A 19,377-nucleotide genomic window follows, 5' to 3' on the forward strand; every position below is an offset into this window, starting at 1 on the left:
TGGGAGTGCTTGTTTGGATACGATAGGATGTATGATTTTGAAATATTTGTCTTTTCAATTAGAGGCTCTAAATTCAAATTATGATAAGTCAAAAGAAGGGCTGAAGTCAAAAGGCCTGCATTCCACTCGCATTGTAAGGTATTTCCCATGTTTTAACAGCAAATTATGGGACTGGGTGGAATTAAGACATTAGACTTGAGTAGTACAGTAGAGCTATAAAGCTGTCATTATTGCTGAGTTGTTTAAAAAAAATACAGGTTCAGACAATTCAGAGTAAGTGCAACATAAGTGCAGTGAAGACTAAATACATAGATCCCTGTTCTCTTGTGATGGTTTAGGTCGTGACTGAATATGCAGAACACCACGTGCACCGAGGACCGGATCCAGCATGCCTTGGAGAGATGCCTGGACGGCCTCGGCCACATCAACGACATGCCTCAGCCATGGAACGGTAAGCTGCGTTTCCTCAGGGGCATAAATCTACACTAGTGCAGCTTTAATATCCAGTGTATATTTAATACACTGCTCATGAAACATGTGCTCTTCTATATTTACATCTACCACAGGGCACGGTCTTCAGTTTATTTAAAGACGCATTTAGTTTGAGGAGTGAGGCTTCCCCTCTGGTTTAGGATTTACTAGATGAAAAACTGAAGATTTACCTTATAGGCTTAAGAAACTAACATTCACACAGTTTTATTTACATTACGTAGACAAATGACATCTGGGGTTCTCACTGCTCTTATCTGCAATACTGACAGAGAGACCTTCTCTGAGAAGGTTTTTTTTTTGCCTTTAATCAATTCAGATGAGACAGAATATCTAAACATGATCGTTGTTTTCTCACGTCTCCGTTGACAACGCAGCTACACAGTGTTGCTTGTTTTTTTGGTAAGCTTTTGCCTCTTTGAGTGTTGCCAAGTGAGAGTGTTGCTGCTGAACGTGATGAAGGAAGTCTAATGTTTGTCACCCTGTCAGAGGGAGGAAACTAAGGCATAGACCACACCATGCCTCTTGGTGAGGCAAAGGGCACAGTGAGCTGGCTGTGCCACCTCCCACACAGCAGTCATATCTATACGTTCTGGCACGCTTCACGCACACCGCAAAAAAGATGGTCCATTTAGGGTACATAGTAGCGAGGTGTTATCTACTATGTGGGTAAAAGCTTAAAGAGCAGCGTGGGCCGAGGCTTGTTACGTAACATGCTGGCCGTTGCTCGTAACTTATGTACTTGATTTGCATCATGACGGAGATAGCAGCCAATAATTGTGTAATTAAAGTCATTTGGAGATAAGTCATATCTAGATAGTAGTGCTTGTTTTGCTTGACAGCAAGAACATTACAGCTCTTTACACTCTACGCTTGTGTACAATTGTTCACGGTGAAAAGACATCATTTATTATCTATACATCCACGTGGTTGCATTCTGGATTGTGTACGTACTCATTTCTAGTAAAGACACACCCTGAACATCTGATGAGATTTGACCTGATTGGAATGATGAACTATGTACACCCCCCCCCCCCCCAGATGTTTTTGAAACTGTGATCAGAGTCAGATAAGGACAGTGTTCTGTGCTTGGATGTTTTTCTCATGGCCTGTTTGCATTTTGCAGCGTTGCTGAGGGTGTTGTTGAAGGGTAGTTTGCAACTGGTGGGTTTCTATCATTGATTTGTGACAGGAAGCTCTTTGGTCTCATTCTCTTTGTCCTAGTTTCAAAATCAGGCTTTTCTTTTTACTCACTTACTCACACATGTTTGTGTGTGTGTGTGTGTGTGTGTGTGCATGTGCGTGTGCGTGTGCGTGTGTGTGTGTTTTGTGAATCACACACCAGTTGGATGGTGTATGAATCGATGGAGTTTGGGCGAGCTGGTGAAAAGGGATCCAGAGAACTTCATCATCCTCTTGCAACAGATCCTGAGGAAGGCCAGAGTGGTGAGTAGAGGACTCAGGTGAGAGTGTGTGTGTGTGTGTGTGTGTGTGTGTGTGTGTGTGTGTGTGTGTGTGAATGAGAAAGAGAGAGAGAGAATGCGTGTGTGTGTGTGTGTGTGTGTGTGTGTGTGAGTGCGCGCGAGAGAGAGAGAAAGATAGGTGAGTAAAGGACTCAGGCCATGGCACTAGTTCTCCTGCACAACAGTTTTTTTTACTCGACACATCGCTATCCCAGGAGAGTGACCTTTATATGACTCATCGATATTAACTCCCAAAGAAGTAGTAGGATGCTGGAATATAATAGATAAATGCTTATGTAGAGAGTCCTTTACTGTGTCTTTACCTTCAAAGGATCTCCCACATCTGGACATCTTACTTTGTACATGCCTCAGAGTGTGTTTGTGTGAGAGAGTGTAAGGGAACGTGTGTGTGTGTGTGTGTGTGTGTGTGTGTGTGTGTGTGTCTGTATGTGTGTTTGTGTGTGTGTATGTGAATGAAAGAGAGAGAGAGAGTGTGGCTGTGTGTGTGCTGGTGTGTGTGCGAGTGTGGTGTGAGAGAGAGAGAGAGAGAGAGTCTTCATGTGTATGTCTGCACGCTCTCATTCCATGTGTATTCACAGGTCCAGGAACTGTGTCAGGATGAGCCATATGATCTTATTCCATGTGTATTCACAGGTCCAGGAGCTGTGTCAGGATGAGCCATATGATCTTATTCCATGTGTATTCACAGGTCCAGGAGCTGTGTCAGTATGAGCTGGTGGCTCCCCTTGCCCTCATGTTCACCTCCACGCTCCAGCAGGTATGTGTGTGCGGGAACACACACCACTGACAGGACACTGACAGCACAATGCACCTACACATTACACGTGTGAGGACACACGTAACTGACAGGACACATAAGCACACAGCCTCTTGAGGTCCCTGATGCTCCACTGCTGGTTCAGGACGCTAAGGCCTTTGTCAAAGTCATTGGCTTTCCATACCTGCATATCAACATGGGAGCAGGGCAGTATAAGTGTAATGAACTGTCAACTGACAACAAGCATTACCACAAGGAACACACCAGAATGTTTACACAGGGTTGTTTTAGCCAAAGATTAAAGATAAAAGAACATGCTCAAACATGGAGGATAATGTGTTTACTCCTCAAAGCAGACATCACTTCCAAGTATCCAAATAGGCAAGTACCTAAACGCTTGCAGTGTAGAGAAGAGAACATTGGGAGGCATCACTGAAATTAAATATATTCTGGTGTAAGTTGCTTTGGATAAAGGTGCGCCTGCTAAATAAAGTAGATGAACACGCTGAGTACCTGAAGTGTGCTAAATGTTCATAACAGCATCTATAAAAATAATGTGCGTTAAAAAATCGTGTTTAGTAAGCCATGATGTGGTGGTGTGTGCGTCATGTGGTTGTGTTGCTGTGGTGGTGTGTGCCTCATGATGTTGTGTTGTTGCCCAGACGCCGTTCTGCCCCCCTGATGGGCTGCTATTACTGGAGGCATGCGAGGTGTTTCATGGTTTCCTGACCTGGCCTGAGCCCTACTGCGGAGTGTGTTCCAGCCTGTTGTCCACTCTCCAGCAGGAACTCAGAGCCCCAGGTAACACACACACACAGACACACACACACACAGACACACACACACACACACACAGACACACACACACACACACACACACACACACACACACACACACACACACACACACATGTGCGCACACACACACACTCACACACACACATGCGCGCACACACACATACACCAAACACACACACACATACACCAAACACACACACACACACACACACACACAAACACACACATACACCAAACACACATACACCAAACACACACACACACACACACACATGCACACATCATAGATGACGACAGCCACGCACAAATATGCTACGGATGCAGTGTTTTCGTCCTCTGTCTCCTTGGCTACACAGTTCCACAGGATGTGAGCGGATAGTGACAGAATGCTTCCTCAGTAGGCCTTAGGCGTATACACACACAAATAGACACATTTAGCACAGGTAGATACTTCCGAGGAATTCATTATGTTTTTTACATTTGAGAAAAATGCCATAGTTACTTAATAGACAGTAAAGTGTTAATCATACATGTGCTGCCATCTTCTGGCTTCTCAAAGCAATGCGGCTTTGGTCCACCTCAGGGAGTAGGGATGTCTGGCGTACATAACCGCAATCCTAGCTTGTTCTTTGTTTGTTTGTCTGTTTTGATTATGATGCGGATCTTGGTCATCAGATTACAGAAGTGCAACTCAGGAATGCGTCATTATTTCATATACGGGTGGGCGACATGGCAAAAGGGGGAACAAGAAGTCATTGCTCATTTTGGGATTTCACTTTTGAACCATTCAGTGTGGTTGTCCTATGTTGGAACTTGAAGATGGGAAGGAGATGTGCCCAGGCCTGACTTAAGTCCGTGGGCTGTCATTTCATTGACGGGCAACTGGCAACGAGCAAAGTCCACTTAACATGAGCTAAAGCTAATTTAATAACTTGGCAAAATGGAATACTATAAGCAAGATCCTGAGCGCAAACATGGGTGGGTCAGCGCAATACTCCCACACGCCACACGACAACTTTAGTTTAGTAGACTTTGCTCGATTGCTGGTTGCTCTCCTCGTTAACTGTCTATGAAATTAGGGCCCTGTGTCTTTTCTGTGTTTTCCATGACATTCTCTTTCTCTCTTTCTTTCTCTAATTCTCTCTTACTTTCTCACTTTCCCTCTTTATATCTTTTTCTTTCTTGCTCACTCCAGGGATTTCATACCACAGGCTGGTGAGGGAGGAACAGGGTCTCACCACCTCCAAACATTACGCAAAGACCATGTAAGTCCACGTGATTTCTCCAGAAGGGCAAGGATGTCCTGTTGTGTCAGACTCCCATTACTCATGTTATCTGTCCAGCGTCGTGGAGTGGCTCACGTCCTTCCTGTATCGAGTCTTAGACTGCCTTCCTCTATCTGCACTTCCTCTATCTGGCCTTTTGCTGTCTATATTGCTCTGGAACCATCTGTGATGCAGTATACACGCTTTTTCCATCTATATATTTCCTAGTTTAGAAAGAGTCATTTTGCAATGTCAAAATGTCAAATGTCAAAATGTTTGTCTCCATGTAGCTTCTGTTTCTGTGCTTGAAGGATATGTGTATGTGTCACTTTTTTTCCGGCAAGCCTCTCTGTCCTCCTCTTGCTCACTCTCATTCCTCAATCTTGCATGCGTTAGCTAAAAATGTCTGTGGAAAATGTCTCAGAATTTGTTCTTATGTGCACAGCAGAGGAGGTTCTTCCATTGAGGAAACGAGGAAGAACCTCCCCAAACTTTTTGAGAATGTATTTTTGTAATTTAACTGACTAAACTCCTTTAAAAATGCAGTTTGATATCAGTATTTAATACTTTGCATATTATAATTTATTTCCCTGAGTTAAAATAACATTAGCACCACCTATCGTAACAAGAAATTACTGCAAGGAGGACGTCCTCCCTTTGGCTCCCATTATGGAATCTGTCTCTGATACTGGCGGTTCGTAGGGCTCATTCACTTGCATTGCCCAGGGGAGGAAAGACCTCCCTAGCGTCTGAGTCTGCGCCAACATCGCTTAACCAATAAACAACGGATTTGGGGTTGGAGGGAGGGGATTAGACATTGATACCGAAAGAAGTTTCCCTCTTCAACCATTCTCCAGAAGGATAACACATCACGCGTAAAGATTGTTGTAGAAAGATTGCAAATAAAGAGGATGTGCAATGGAGAACAAAGATATTGTTCATGTTTTATTGAACAAACCGTTTCATTCATTGAGCTACAGAGAGAAGGTTAGTATCAAAACAACAGGGAAACCTGTTCCAAAAATCCAAGTCACTAAACCCAATGGTAAAACCGCTGCCGTATAATGCTAACTGGTATGCGAAATACTTATAGCTCACTGGTACCATAAAAAACAATCGGCTGTACTGTTTTGTTTAAATCGTTCATACGCCTATTGTTAGTCTGACTGTTCACGTTCAGCTGACATTCTGAATGGAAATTGTTAACGAATGTTTCAGAACGTGATGATGTGTTTCGTATCTATTCTAATTAGCCTACTTGTCACTTGGGCATTGGCCTCATACTAGGCTACTTTGAGTGATAGTTGTAATAATCTGGCATAATCTGAGCAGCAATTATAGGAAGTTTTTGTTTTTGCAATTTTAGAGAACAAAGGTAATTTACTCAGGGTTTGTACTTTTTCCATAGGCCTATTTGTTTAATATAACTAGACACATAGCCTAAACATAAAAATATATTTCTGTTTAATACTAAATTTAGTCAGTCCACCCCTAAGTGATCAATGAAAATTGACCAACATTCTGAAACATCCATTAACATCCACATTTGCTACAAACAATGTTAGGCTAACAGCCCATGTTAATACTTCTGAAATAATGTTCTCTTACTTGTTGCCTTTGTTGCTTGTTGTTTAATATTGTGGAAAGGATGTTAGTGAATGATTCAGAGCATGATGCATTTTAAATGGCGTCACTTTTGGTCTTGTGTCTTAATTCAAAACAATTGCAGATGAAATTAAAATTAGTCAAATAATAACCAATAGCTTTAGTAATTGAGGGGGAAAATAGCTTAGAATGAGCCCTTTGTATCTACATAGGGAGCGGATCCTCTTTCCAAGGAGTCCGCCATATTCCTACAGTAGCCCAGAACAGACAAACCAAAAAACTGGCACAATAAAAGGCCTTTCGCAATTTCATGGCCCCTGACGGCCACCGTAGCTTATCCTACTCGCTTGGAAAGGGAGACGTATGCAGTTGGTTGTAATCTGCAGCCTCGCCACTAGATGCCCCTAAATCCTTCATACAGCACCTTTAATGTGTAATTCCTAAACTTTAGTTTGGATGTAAAATAGAAGGCAAAATAAAGACTAATTGCATCCTACCCTCTCTATTAATCCCCATCAGCACGGTGCTGTTGATGAACCCCTCTGAGGTTCCCACGGAGTTCCTGTCGGTGGCCGAGCAGCTCAGCAACATCCAGCACTCCCGCAAGGACGTGTGCATCTCCCTCATCAAACACGCCTACCAGTCCAGCCTGGGCACCAAGTACCCCCTGCCTAGTGTCCAGAAGAGCCTACAGGTACAGAGCCTGAGTGCACATCTCACAACACAACCCAGCCAGTGCTAAATACGGGACTGAATATTTGGTCCTATCCCTAGCAGCTGTAAGTGATATTTTTGTAGAACAGCTAACCTTGGTGACTTGTCATCCTGATAGCTGTGAGGATGACAGGACTGGCTTACATGCCAAACCACCATACAGTAGATAGACTAACCAGCCAAGACTAAGACTAGCCAGCCATAGACTATCCAGCCAAGACTAAAGACTAAGACTAGCCAGCCATAGACTAGCCAGTCAAGCTAAATTGATGAGCTAAGTTCGCAGTAGTGTGTTAGCGGAGGACTAACTATCAATTTCGACATAAACAACCCAGAGATTAACAGAGCAGGATTTGGAGTAACATTTGTGACTTTCAAAGGGCTGCTTAAAAACTCTCTTTCAAGGAAAGCTCTTTAAATTAACAGTGTCCTTCTGTCCCAGGCTGCCAGCGTGGGGGACCTGGAGAAAGCCTTCTCCACGGTGACGAAGCTCTTAGAGACGGCTGCGTGCATGACAGACCCTCATAAAGCCAGAGCGTGCTTGGGTCAGGGCCTTGAGGAGCTGAGGGAGAAACTGGCCATCCCAGCTTCCAATGGCAAGAAATCAGATGGTGAGTAGCTAATGTCGCTATATCACGACCTGAAAGGGGATAAGATGGCTACAGGGACTACAGAAATCTGTAGGATTGTAATTCAATTCAATTCAATTCAATTCTATTCTCTAGGCGCTTTAAGGCGTAATCAAGGCATAATCACATAGAAAGCACATACCAATATATCGTGGTTGAGCTGGTGTTGATGTCTGTGTATGTAATGGGTTTTCCTTTTTTTATCAGGCATGTTACAGACTATCCCTGTCCCTTCGGCCAAATGCTACCTGTTCCACTGGGATAAGGACAATTTTGGTAAATCAAAACCACCACTACCTCTTTAGCTGGCCGTTGTTTAGTCATTCTTAAGATTGTCAAGATTATATGGAAAAAAAATTACAATGTGTGAGTGTAACTTGTAACACAAAACCGTTGAGCTATGCACTGTGTGTGTGAAGAAGGGTTAAAACAGTGAGCAAAAACATGTTTCACATTTTGAGTTTTGCTTGAACAGATTGCTCACGAACCCATCACATTATTCCTTTAGGCCGCGTTCTTGCGTCTCAAAAACTCTAACTCCCACCTCAAACCTCTGTTTCTGTCTCTGTTTATCTGAACTTGTTGCTTTGACCTCAATTTTCACCCATCACTCTTCCTCTGTTTCTGTAAATAGACGTTTTTTCCTGTTTTTCCATTCCCCAGATGTTCTGAACAACATCCCAGAGACTGAGTACGTAATGTCTGCTCTTCAGTCCTTATCCGGCCGGGGAGAAGATGAGGAAGAGGATCTGTATGTGGAGGAAGAAGACGAGGACATGGAAGAGCCAGAGACTTTCATAGGTAATGGCTGCACGCTTAGGGACTACCGTGACTCCACCATCTCCACCGCTTCCAAGGACTCCATGTTCTCCACCCTGTCAATGGCCTCGTCGGGGTGCTCGCCCTCCAGCCTCAGCCAATCAGCCGCCGGACTCTCCTCCTCGGGCCCCGACAGCGACTTCTGCGAGGAGGCGGAAGAGGACGGCCCCTCTGAGCGGAGCCCCACCTCCACGTTGCCGCCTGGCTCCAGCCCCGGTGCCAAGGCCAAGCCGTCCGCCCGTAAGCGCTTCTCCAGCCTCTTCAAGTCGCGTAGCAGCAACTCGCTGTGCCGCGCCAAGAGCCTGGGCAGCCCGGATGCCCGCGAGATGACGGCCAGCGTGCGCTCCAAGCGCTCCAACTCACTGCCACAGCAGGTGCACCCGCGCAGCTCGTACCTGTCGCCGATGTCGACGGCCGAGGCCATCGGGCCGCACCTGCGACACGTCTGCTTCCGCCGGCGGCCCATCCTCAGCAGCGACGAGGAGGAGGAGTGCGATGGCGAGGTCACCCAGCTCAGGGTGGTGGTGTTCGGGGCGGACCACGTGGCGGGCAGGGTGGCGCGGGCGTACAGCAGCCTGCGGCGGAGGGAGAGCAGGAGCCCGCACCTGTGCAGGGCCTTCAAGATGCGCTTCTTCTTCGTGCCCGTCCGGAGAGACTCGGGAGCGACCGCGGCCACATCTCTGTCAGCGTCCAGGACGCCCAGCCCGGCGGTGCAGCAGCTCTCCGTCAGCCCACTGAGAACAGCCCTCTCTTATATGGTAGGAGCCAAAACCAAAGACAGTCATGTTTGTGCCAATATCCCTTTTTGAATTACAAGTAGAGAGTTAGTGGCGTGTGAAATGAACTTGAATTTCTCTTTCCCCACGCCTCTTTGATTTGTCATTCTTGGTGTTAACCTGAATGGTGTGCATGACGTACATTACCAAAATGTGCAATACCAGCTTGCCACTAGATATCATTCATTACCGTAGGGATGACTCCAGTTGATATCACCAGTTCTTTTTTTTTTTTTGCTGAAACAATCAGGCAGCTGTCGAGTGGCCTAATGGTGTTTAGTGACTATGGTGTTGAGTGGTGTGGTAATGGTGTATGTGTCTTGTTCTGTTAGGACCTGAGTCTGTCTGCTCCAGAGGACAGCACTAATGATATTGCTCAGCTCCTGGGCATGCTGGACCCCTGGTACGAGCGGAACACACTCAGCCTGCTCGACCTTCCAGTCAATGTGGTGTGCCAGGTGAGAGTGCCCCCCCCAAACACACACACAAATGCACTCTGCTCTATACATTGAATGCATACATTACATATACATTTCTGTTCAACACACTCAGACAAGCTGACACCCGAACACACCTCACATCCTCTTTCAACTGAAATACAGTCCCGTCACTGCACAGTCAGTTATTAGTATGCGCTAGTATTGTGCTCATTCATTCATTTCAAAGAATACGGAACAGAAGTCAATGAGAGGAACAGAGACCTTGTTTGTAATCGTGACCTGGTGTCTCAGCTTGGTGGGACATCTCTTCCTTCAGATCAATGATAATGTTAGTGAAGCTAACCAAATCGCTAACTGATGATCGAGATAATTTTAATTGAAGTTAACTAAGTTGCTAACTGAAGATCAATGATAATGTACGTGAATTTAACTAAGTTGCTAACTGAAGATCAATGATAATGTACGTGAATTTAACTAAGTTGCTAACTGAAGTTTTGCTAACCTTTGCTTGCATGTTGTGTTTCTTTCACAGCAAACGTCAAAGATAGACTCGGAATTGTACGATGATTCCCTTGAGGAGCGTTTGCCTATCCTAGCAGACCTGGTGCTTTACTACTGCCGACAGGCGGCTCGGCCAGCTCTCATTCAGCTCTACCAGGCAGAGGTACCAATGGATGGAGATTAAAGAATGAATGAACATAAATGTATCAGGGTTTCCGTTAGCTAGTTCATTCTGTTTTTTTGCCTGGATTTTTATTTTTTTAACAATGAAAAAATTGAAACTTGCCAGTCAAAATGTTAATGTTAATATTGTTCATACAAAACTTAAAACCCCCTTAAACAGGGCATTTGTTTTGTTACCAATGTAAACAAATTAATGGAGCTAATATATTATTATCTGATTTTATTGATTAATGCGAGTCTCAAAATCAGACTGCTTCCCACTCCCATAAGACAGCACGGGGAGAAAACGGATTTTACCCAATCACATGTCATTTTCCATGAACCTTCAGTCTAAGGCCCGCCCTCCAAAGCCTTCACCGTGTCAGGGTCATGCAGTGGCAATGAATACAAAATCTAATTTTGATCATCAGACACAATATGTGTGATTAGCTAATGAAATTGTGTCCTGTAAAATAAATGAATTCATCACCTGCAGCGGGTGGTCATACAATACAAGGCTGCAAACTGACGCCATCTAGGGGTCATTCTAGCACCTCCCACATCGAAATGATTGTACTTCACCAGCATGTTGAAGAAGGTCTAGATCTAGATTTACACTGAAGCCAAAAGTAAAAGGCTGAGAATGGTAACGTTATGCTCAACTGCATCACTGAAGACTTCACTTCATACCTCAGGGTTAATATTGGACCCTGCTGAATGAAGCATCGAGAGAAGGACACTATCATAACAATAACATTTAACTCAAGCCAACAATAGTCCTAACCACTCATGTTTACAGGAAAGGCAACATTTTGCCAGTTCGTAGACTGGACATTAAACACTGAAAAGACTACGAAAACATGTGCCACTTGTATTAATATCACCCCTGTTGCCTTGTGTTCAAAGCATATGAAGGCGTGTGCTTCAACATTATATATTCTATTATATTGAGTTTTGGAATTGTTACCGTAGCCTAGTGACTTGTTGACCTATTTAGTTGTTTATTTTGTGTTTAAGCTGACATTAGCTGGCGGGGAGAAGCGGAACGAGGTCTTCATTCATTCCCTGGAACTAGGCCACACAGCTGGGACGCGTGCGATCAAGGCCATGGGTGAGTTGGGCGAGCCCCCAGTTGCTCCAGTGACCGACAAATGCCCATCTAACACTTCTCGATACCCATCGGTCACCGTGTGCGTGGTTTCCTATGAAATGTTTCAGCTCTGTCAATTCTCAGTCCTGCATTTCCCTGTTTATGACCGGCCTGCTGTGAGTGTCTTCTCTCTGGTGTCTGTGCCTGAGTGCTTCAGACTGGCAGTTATGTGAATGTGAACTGAACGTGCTTTACCATAAATAAGCAATGCGGCGTCAGCCCGGTGCTTCTACTTCACTGCATGAGATTGTGTTTCTGGTTGGTTGGTTTGTTTGAGGCTTATTTGGAATGTTGTGCTGCTCAGGTGCTGCAAGCAAAAGGTTTGGGATCGACGGGGACCGTGAAGCAGTGCCTCTGACACTAGACGTTACATACAACCGGGTAAGAAATGGGCTCTACAACTAATATTGTCACGATTTAAGTGGCGTAAGGGGTACCCCAAGGTATAATCAAGGGAACAATGCAAGAGTAGACTAAGTTGCACAGACGCACTCTAATATAGTCTCTACGGCCCCTCTGGATCGCCCCTTGACTCTTTGGTCTTTCTCCTCCACAGGTCGTCATTAGCAGCAGATCTCACTCCACCAGGGCAGAGAAGGTTTGCACTTCCATAAACCTGACGAAAGCCTGCAAGAGCCTAGAGGAACTAGGTATGTTCATCAGATGATGTCTTCACACCAATTACATTATGATTATCTCAGGGTCTGCAATTCAGTGGATTCTATGAGTTTGCTTACATGAGTGCATGTTTCAAATCTGTAACCTCAAGAACAGCTCCGCTAGTTAATTCACAGGCAGGCTTAGGTGAGTTAAGCACACTGAGCTGAGAGCTTGTTCGTCTGTGATTTTTTTTTTTGCAGACTCAAAAATGGAGTGCCTGCAGCTGACTATGACTGAAGTGCTTAAGAGGCAAAACTCCAAATCGAAGAAGGGCTACAATCAGGTGAGCAGGAAGTGTAAACATGTCAAGTTAGGGTGTGCGGTTAAATAGAAGCTGCTAGAACAAAAACACCTGCGCCATTTTGAGAGGTCTGGGTTTGGTAATGGTGGGCGGCTTAAAAGAAACATCAGCCAAGCAGATGCACTGTGGAACTCGGTTCTACTCTGACCACAGATCAGTCTGACATGTTCCCATGCTTGTGTGCAATGGGTCTTTAAACAGCAAGCTGTGTCTCGAGCTGTGTGGGGCAATAGTCTGTAAAATATGATAACATGTCTTTGTTGGTTTAAAAACAAAACAAAAAAACACTGATACATATCTCAATACTTCTTATACTACCTCTTCTTATACTACCACTGCTTTTATTATTATGTTTTATTATTATTAATAATATTATTAATAATAATAATAATACTAATAACAATAATAATCTTTTTCATAGACTGAATAATACTGATAATAACAATAATTCTGTGATTCAAATGGCAGCCATAAATAGCATGCATAATGTTGTTGTTATTGTTATATAATGTATTGGTTTATCACCTAGTTTACCATGTGACAATGGTGGGAACAAGGGTTAGAGGCTGCATGTTGTGGTTTGGGGTCAACTTGCTGTCAGAACTTTCTCAAGCATGAATGAAGCCGAGACCGAAACAGAGGCTTTGCCACAAATACTTCTGGCTCCGTTTGCATTCAGTGTACAGTTGTTGCATTTCACATACAGTTTGAAGAATGCACAGGGCTAAATTTGAGTAAAACCATTTAAGCCCCCACTGAATGCTGAGAGTGTAAATATTCTGATATGTTTTCAGTCATGTGTGTGTCTGAACTGCATGCCTGATGAAAGACATACATTTGCAAACGGAAATATTCAAAACCTCACCTCAAAAGACGTTATGGTGATGTGATGTCAAAAAGTCTCATTAAAACAACAAACAATATTTATTGATACATATGTGAGTTATTTTGAGAACATAAATTGACTTAACTCTGAGTTCAAATGAAAAATGTAACTCTTTTCACAAATATGCATGTGCACTATTATTCAACCCCCAGCTTCAGTACTTTGTGGGGCATCCTTGAGCCTTTATAACTTCTAATACCGGTAAGCTTATTCTGGAAGTGCTGACAAGCTTCTTGCACCTCTCTGTTGTAATAATTTTTCACATGCAAAAGTCCTAGCTCATTGATATTTGATGGCATCTGTGACTGCCATCTTCATATGGCACCAAATATTTAAATCTGGGGACTGAGAAGGCCTCTCCAAGACATTCCAGGATCTATTTCTTAGCCAAGCTTTGGTTGACTTTGAAGTGTGCTAGGGATCATTGTCTTGCTTGGAGAGTCCAATGATCACCAAGGTTCAATTCCTGCCGGAGGCATCGCGTTTCTCTTTAAAATGGCCTGGTATTTCTGGGAATCCCTGATGCCAGGTACACGGTCGAGAAAAACATCCCCTCATCATCATTGACCCACCTCCACGCTTGACCGTGGGGATGGTAGTCTTCTGGTCTTAAGCCTCCACGCTTGACCGTGGGGATGGTATTCTTCTGGTCTCAAGCCTCCACGCTTGACCGTGGGGATGGTATTCTTCTGTTCATAAGCCTGGCCTTTCTCACACCAGACTTACCGCTGGCCCATGTGTCCGAACACTTCCAGTTTAGTGTCATCCATCCATAGAACCGCCTCCCAAAACTCCAAATTCCTCCTGGCATATTTTAGGCGACCTTTGATGTTCCTCGTGGTCAAGAGTTGAGTGCGTCTTGGAGTCCTTGTTTATTCAGTGCTCGTCTTATACTTGCCACTGTAGCACTTCATCAGATCATTCTGTAGCCGTTTTGCAGTAACACAGGGTTTTTTCTTAGTTGTCCTGATAAAGGTGCTAAGGGCTCTTGATGGCCAGGCAGGTTTGCAGCTGTGCCATACCTTTTTAACTTCCTTATAAGGCTCCTTATGGTCTCTCTTGGAAAGTTACATCTTTGGGAAATCTTTTTATACCTTTAAGTCCCTTCATGTGCAATGAAATAATTTCCTCTCTCTCAGCTTTTGTGGAAGCTCCTCAGATTTACTAATAATTGCAACTCACCTTGAACACCTTCATGGGTGGGGTTTGTGCATGCCTCACAGCTCAAGCAAATCATTATAGAGTTACGGCTTACGGTAATTATGTTTGAACTCCACTTTAGGCCATAAATAAATCAGAAGGTTTTAAAACAGCAATATTATATAGGGGTTGAATAATTGTGACATGGCTATATTAAAGCAGCACAACGGATCAATAGCTATTCGCTAACGATATGCTAGCAGCTAAAACTAACGAAATCTCTTGAAATGTGCTGACTTTGACATTATGACAAACTAGTTACTCAACAACTGTCCTTACACAGTCAAACATGAAGCAAGTGCAACACAAGACAAAGCAAGACGGCAAATAAGCTACTTACTAGATTAGCAGATAGTAGAAAGCCGGGCGGCCACAGGGAAAACTACAGAACGAAGTTATATCCCTATGGACCCTGGTATGGCAATGGCATGGAGGCGATTCTCCATATTCATTGTAGCGCCCCAATTTTTTTCAAGCTGTTATTTTTAGGTTAAACTGCTTATCCTGAAGTACAATTGTTGCATTGTGTTACTTTAACAAAATATGCTTTTACACACAAATACTACATCATACATTTCCTTTGTTGATTTTGTTTCACTCAACTTATAAAGAAGTCATCCAAAGCTAAATCTAATTCTTTGAAAACGTAAAAATCATGGTAAATAATTACAATCTTTTGTGGGTGGAATATTTCCAATTGCATGTGTGTGTGTGTGTGTGTGTGTGTGTGTGTGTGTGTGTGTGTGTGTGTGTGGCCAAACTATATCAGTCTGACTGTATTGTGCTTTGTGTCTACCACATCCAGCAACTCACCACTACTAAGGTCAAAGTGGACAGGGTGCAGGTGGTTGGTGCCAGCAGCACCACATTTGCTGTGTGTCTGGACCAGGATGAGAAGAAGATCCTCCAGAGCGTCACCAGGTAAAAGAAGGAAGTGTGCTGCACTAAATGAATCCTTAGAATGTCATATGCACGTCTTGACTTTTTTTTTTCCTGTTCCTGTTTTTTTTCGCTAAATTGTGGTGCTAAACTGTCTCACTCCCAACACCAACCACTGTTTGTCACCATGGTTACTACAGAGTTTATCTGTTAACTTTTAGTGCAATTTTTAAGGTTCTTTACCACAAAAACAATATCTGATTCCTAAGACATTAGAAACGAAATGTGAAAATTATGAGGTAGACCAACTTTAAGTTTGCCTTTCGGAGTGCAATTTTAACGTTTAGATTATTTGTTGGGCTAAACATTAGCATTTTAAGCGCTTTCCTTAAGTAGGTCCACTAAAGCATTTCATCTCTGTGTAGGTGTGAGGTGTCTGTGTGCTACAAGTCGGACAGCTCGGCGGACTGGTCTCGCGGGCGGATGCTGTCCTCTCAGATCCAGCCTCTCCACCCCACCTTCTGCTCCCTCCTCTGCCTGCCCGTCTCCACCTTCAGTGGGCCTCAGCCCTGACGGCCTCCCTCACACTGACACGCATGGACCAGCGCTGGCTCCAGCCCTCCCAGGCTACTCACTAGCAGAGGATGACTGTATGGGAGTGGATATTTTATCTGGGGGGGGGGGGGGAGCAAACTTTTGCCTATGTAAATAGAACAGGATTAAAATGTATATATGTTGTATGATCTTTAGATCCTGCCAGATGTGATGTGAGAAACTGGCAAACGGAGCATTTAAGACACTTTTGACAAATGTTTGTATCCACGACATATTTATTTGATTCAGGTTTAAATGCTATGGGTCATTTTCTACCCACTAGTCCCTTTGTCTTCCAGCAGAGGGCGCTGGTTCATTGCACTGAGCTGAGACTGGTCATATTTTATGCCTCTCACATGGAAATTGAAGACACGAAAACAACTGCATGAACAGATTGCAAGGTGCTGTCTTGTGATGTGCGGTAACTAAAAACAATGACCTGGAGCTACTAAATAACTGCCAGTACTTACAGAGCCACAACTGTGAAATGGACCTACGGCATGTTAGTAATCTACTCGTTTCTGGAAAACACACTGGAAACACGTTTATGAAGTGATCTGTGGGAATCACTCCTCTAATGTGGAAACTTTAAAGATGTTCAGGGATGAATAACAGTGTAAATAACAGTTTAATAACATTTTAGATACATAAACTTACATGTTTTTTTTATGTATAAGCTGTCTGTCAAAGGCAACATGGATAGTAATCATGACCACAAATTGTTGAGATTTTAATCACTCTTGAATCACTTTTGATTTGCAATACTACATTTTAAATACTCTCATATCCAGATCTATTTCTTTCCAATCAAGCTAATGTTAACCTTTTGGATTTACAAGTGCTTGAATCTGTTGCACATTTTGCAATTTAAAATGCTCATAACAGTTACCTAATCTTTTCATAATATGGTACATTAACTCAGATTAACGGTCTGTTCAGATTTATCACTGTCAGAAAACATGGTACACTGTAAACACGGTTTACTGTAAATATCGTCTTATTTCTTATATGTATTTGTGATGTAAAATGTTATGTATAATATATGAATTAAAACATTTATGAACAGTCTTTTATTCAGCTTGCCAAAACATTAAGTTTAAGGATGATACTATTTAATGTAGTATCCTTGTTTCTTTTAAGAAGTGTGGATGAGATGGGTTATGATGCAGCTAGAAGGTCAATAACCCCAGGCCTGTCTATTCATGCAAACTCAGGATGACTCCATCAGAACTGGTCCAGGGCCTTTATTCATTAAACCCACTTTCCTTCATAACCGTTTTAGATGAGTAATTTGGACCAACACCTGCTATGGAACGTGTGCTTGGACCAGCTCCAGTGAGGTCCATTTGGACTGATTTAAGATACAGTGGAAGCCTAACAGGCTGGCATGGGACTGATTTAAGATACAGTGGAAGCCTAACACGCTGGCATGGGACTGATTTAAGATACAGTGGAAGCCTAACAGGCTGGCATGGGACTGATTTAAGATACAGTGGAAGCCTAACAGGCTGGCATGGGCATGGGCACCAGTGGGCTGGCACTCCTTTGGAGCCCGCAGAGACCCCGTCCTGACGTAGGAGCCGGCATGAGCAACCCTGACTGCCCCGGCAAGCACTCACTTCCATGATGGAACTTACCCTCCAACAGGTGCTTCTGATGGAAACAGGATTATGGTCAGAGCCCCAAAGGTTTCAGCTTGGACCACTAATGAGCTTGGGCAATGTGGACCATTGACTCAAACCGCTGCATGAGAAAGGAAGTTCTCCAAGGGTTGGTAACTGTGGCCGTCCATATCATTAACAAGTTAAAGATCAGACAAAATCAGAAAAAAATGGGGGATGAAGACTTAAAAGTTAATTTGTATGGAAAATACACTTAAGTCCAGCTGGAATGCAAATACCATTGTGAAGTCATCAGTAGACCTAAGCCAGGTTGGCTGGGAGGTTAAGCTATGTATTGGCAAGCTTAGAGAGAAGTTTTAGACAAGTGTGGCATGACCATAAAAGAAAGATTTTGGCACAAATAATGAATTGGCCTTTTGAGAAAAGCTGCAGACACTCCAAAAATATATCAGCAATTTTTGTATTTTTTGAGGATCAGTGAATGGAATAATTCCTTATCAAGGAAAGTATAGTCAGTTATAGTAAATTACTCTACTGCCTTTTGAAAACATAGAGACAAAGCTATCACCTGTAATGAGTTGTTAAATGAGTATTTTTGGCACTGTCACCCTACCCACAACCAACATCACACCCTATTATGACACACATAGTGTCAAAAATGACAACACCTCTCTACAGATCACTTCATTACAGTGGCACTTGTAAGTGGGTATAAAATTAATTTAGTGGCATCCTATAATGCTCGTGTTTCTTAAGGGGATCGAGTGGACGTAATGTTGCACCACGTTTTTCACATTGTCGTGAGAGTACTGTACAGGTTGGCTTATAAATGTGTCATCAGGTCAAAACCCCAGCGTGTCACAACTTGTGCCACAATGTTGATCCACACCCAGTGCCCAGACATAAACTATGTGTTTCTGAATTTCCCACAGCATTTCTGCAAAACAACATAATTAAGAAATGCCCATTGTACTACAGGCCATTCTGTAGAGATGTCAGAGTTTTCATTTGACGCTACTGTGGTTGTCTGAGATGTGAGGACTGTGGTAAATATGGTCAGATGACGAAAAGTGGGGCCATTTAATGACCCATGTGCTTCAAGTCCTCAGACTGTTCTTATTTTAAGCTTCAGGCAGTCTTGTCTTGTAGCTACAGTAAGCGCTCCACACATACTGACAGACAGCGGAGGACAGTGCATCGCTATAGATACAACCTTGTTAACCATCAATGCATCTTGCTGTTATGTGCCACATGTAACGCTGCCGCTGACAGTAACTAAGAGACAAGACTGTCTGAAGCACACAAAAAATGACAGCATTCTGAGAACTTGAAGCACATGGGTCATTAAATGGCGCCACTTTTGGTCATCTGACCATTTGAACCATAGTCCTCACATCTTAGACGACCACAGTAGCTTCAGGCTGAGGCACTGTCTGAATGGATGCCTCAGAAAGCCACAGAATGTGAAAGGTCTATTGGGTGTCACAAGAGGAGCATAAGGCATGACCTATTTAATGTCAGACAACAATGGGGAAGGATAATTCACCCAGACAAAACACTTCCACCATTGATGCCCCTGGCTACATTGAAGGGCATGGTACATTAGAATATTGGTTAGTTAATTATTTACCCCAGTGTTTCAAAAT

At 43.4% G+C, this 19,377-nt stretch overlaps 1 protein-coding gene across 1 annotated transcript; it reads left to right on the forward strand.

Annotated features, from left to right (window-relative positions):
- Window positions 1-351: 351 nt before the first annotated feature.
- On the forward strand, window positions 352-16,088 carry pik3r5 (phosphoinositide-3-kinase, regulatory subunit 5; the record flags this gene model as incomplete). Its single annotated transcript, XM_080856565.1, has 17 exons — window positions 352-451; window positions 1,835-1,935; window positions 2,662-2,730; window positions 3,393-3,531; window positions 4,724-4,793; window positions 6,918-7,092; window positions 7,555-7,723; window positions 7,949-8,017; window positions 8,405-9,318; window positions 9,669-9,794; window positions 10,309-10,440; window positions 11,457-11,550; window positions 11,894-11,970; window positions 12,146-12,239; window positions 12,450-12,532; window positions 15,442-15,557; window positions 15,941-16,088. The coding sequence occupies 17 exons, from the start codon at window positions 352-354 to the stop codon at window positions 16,086-16,088; spliced, it is 2,676 nt and encodes an 891-aa protein (XP_080712691.1).
- Between the last annotated feature and the right edge of the window lie 3,289 nt (window positions 16,089-19,377).

This window comes from Sprattus sprattus (assembly GCF_963457725.1).
Source record: "Sprattus sprattus genome assembly, chromosome: 1".
Lineage (NCBI taxonomy): Eukaryota > Metazoa > Chordata > Actinopteri > Clupeiformes > Clupeidae > Sprattus > Sprattus sprattus.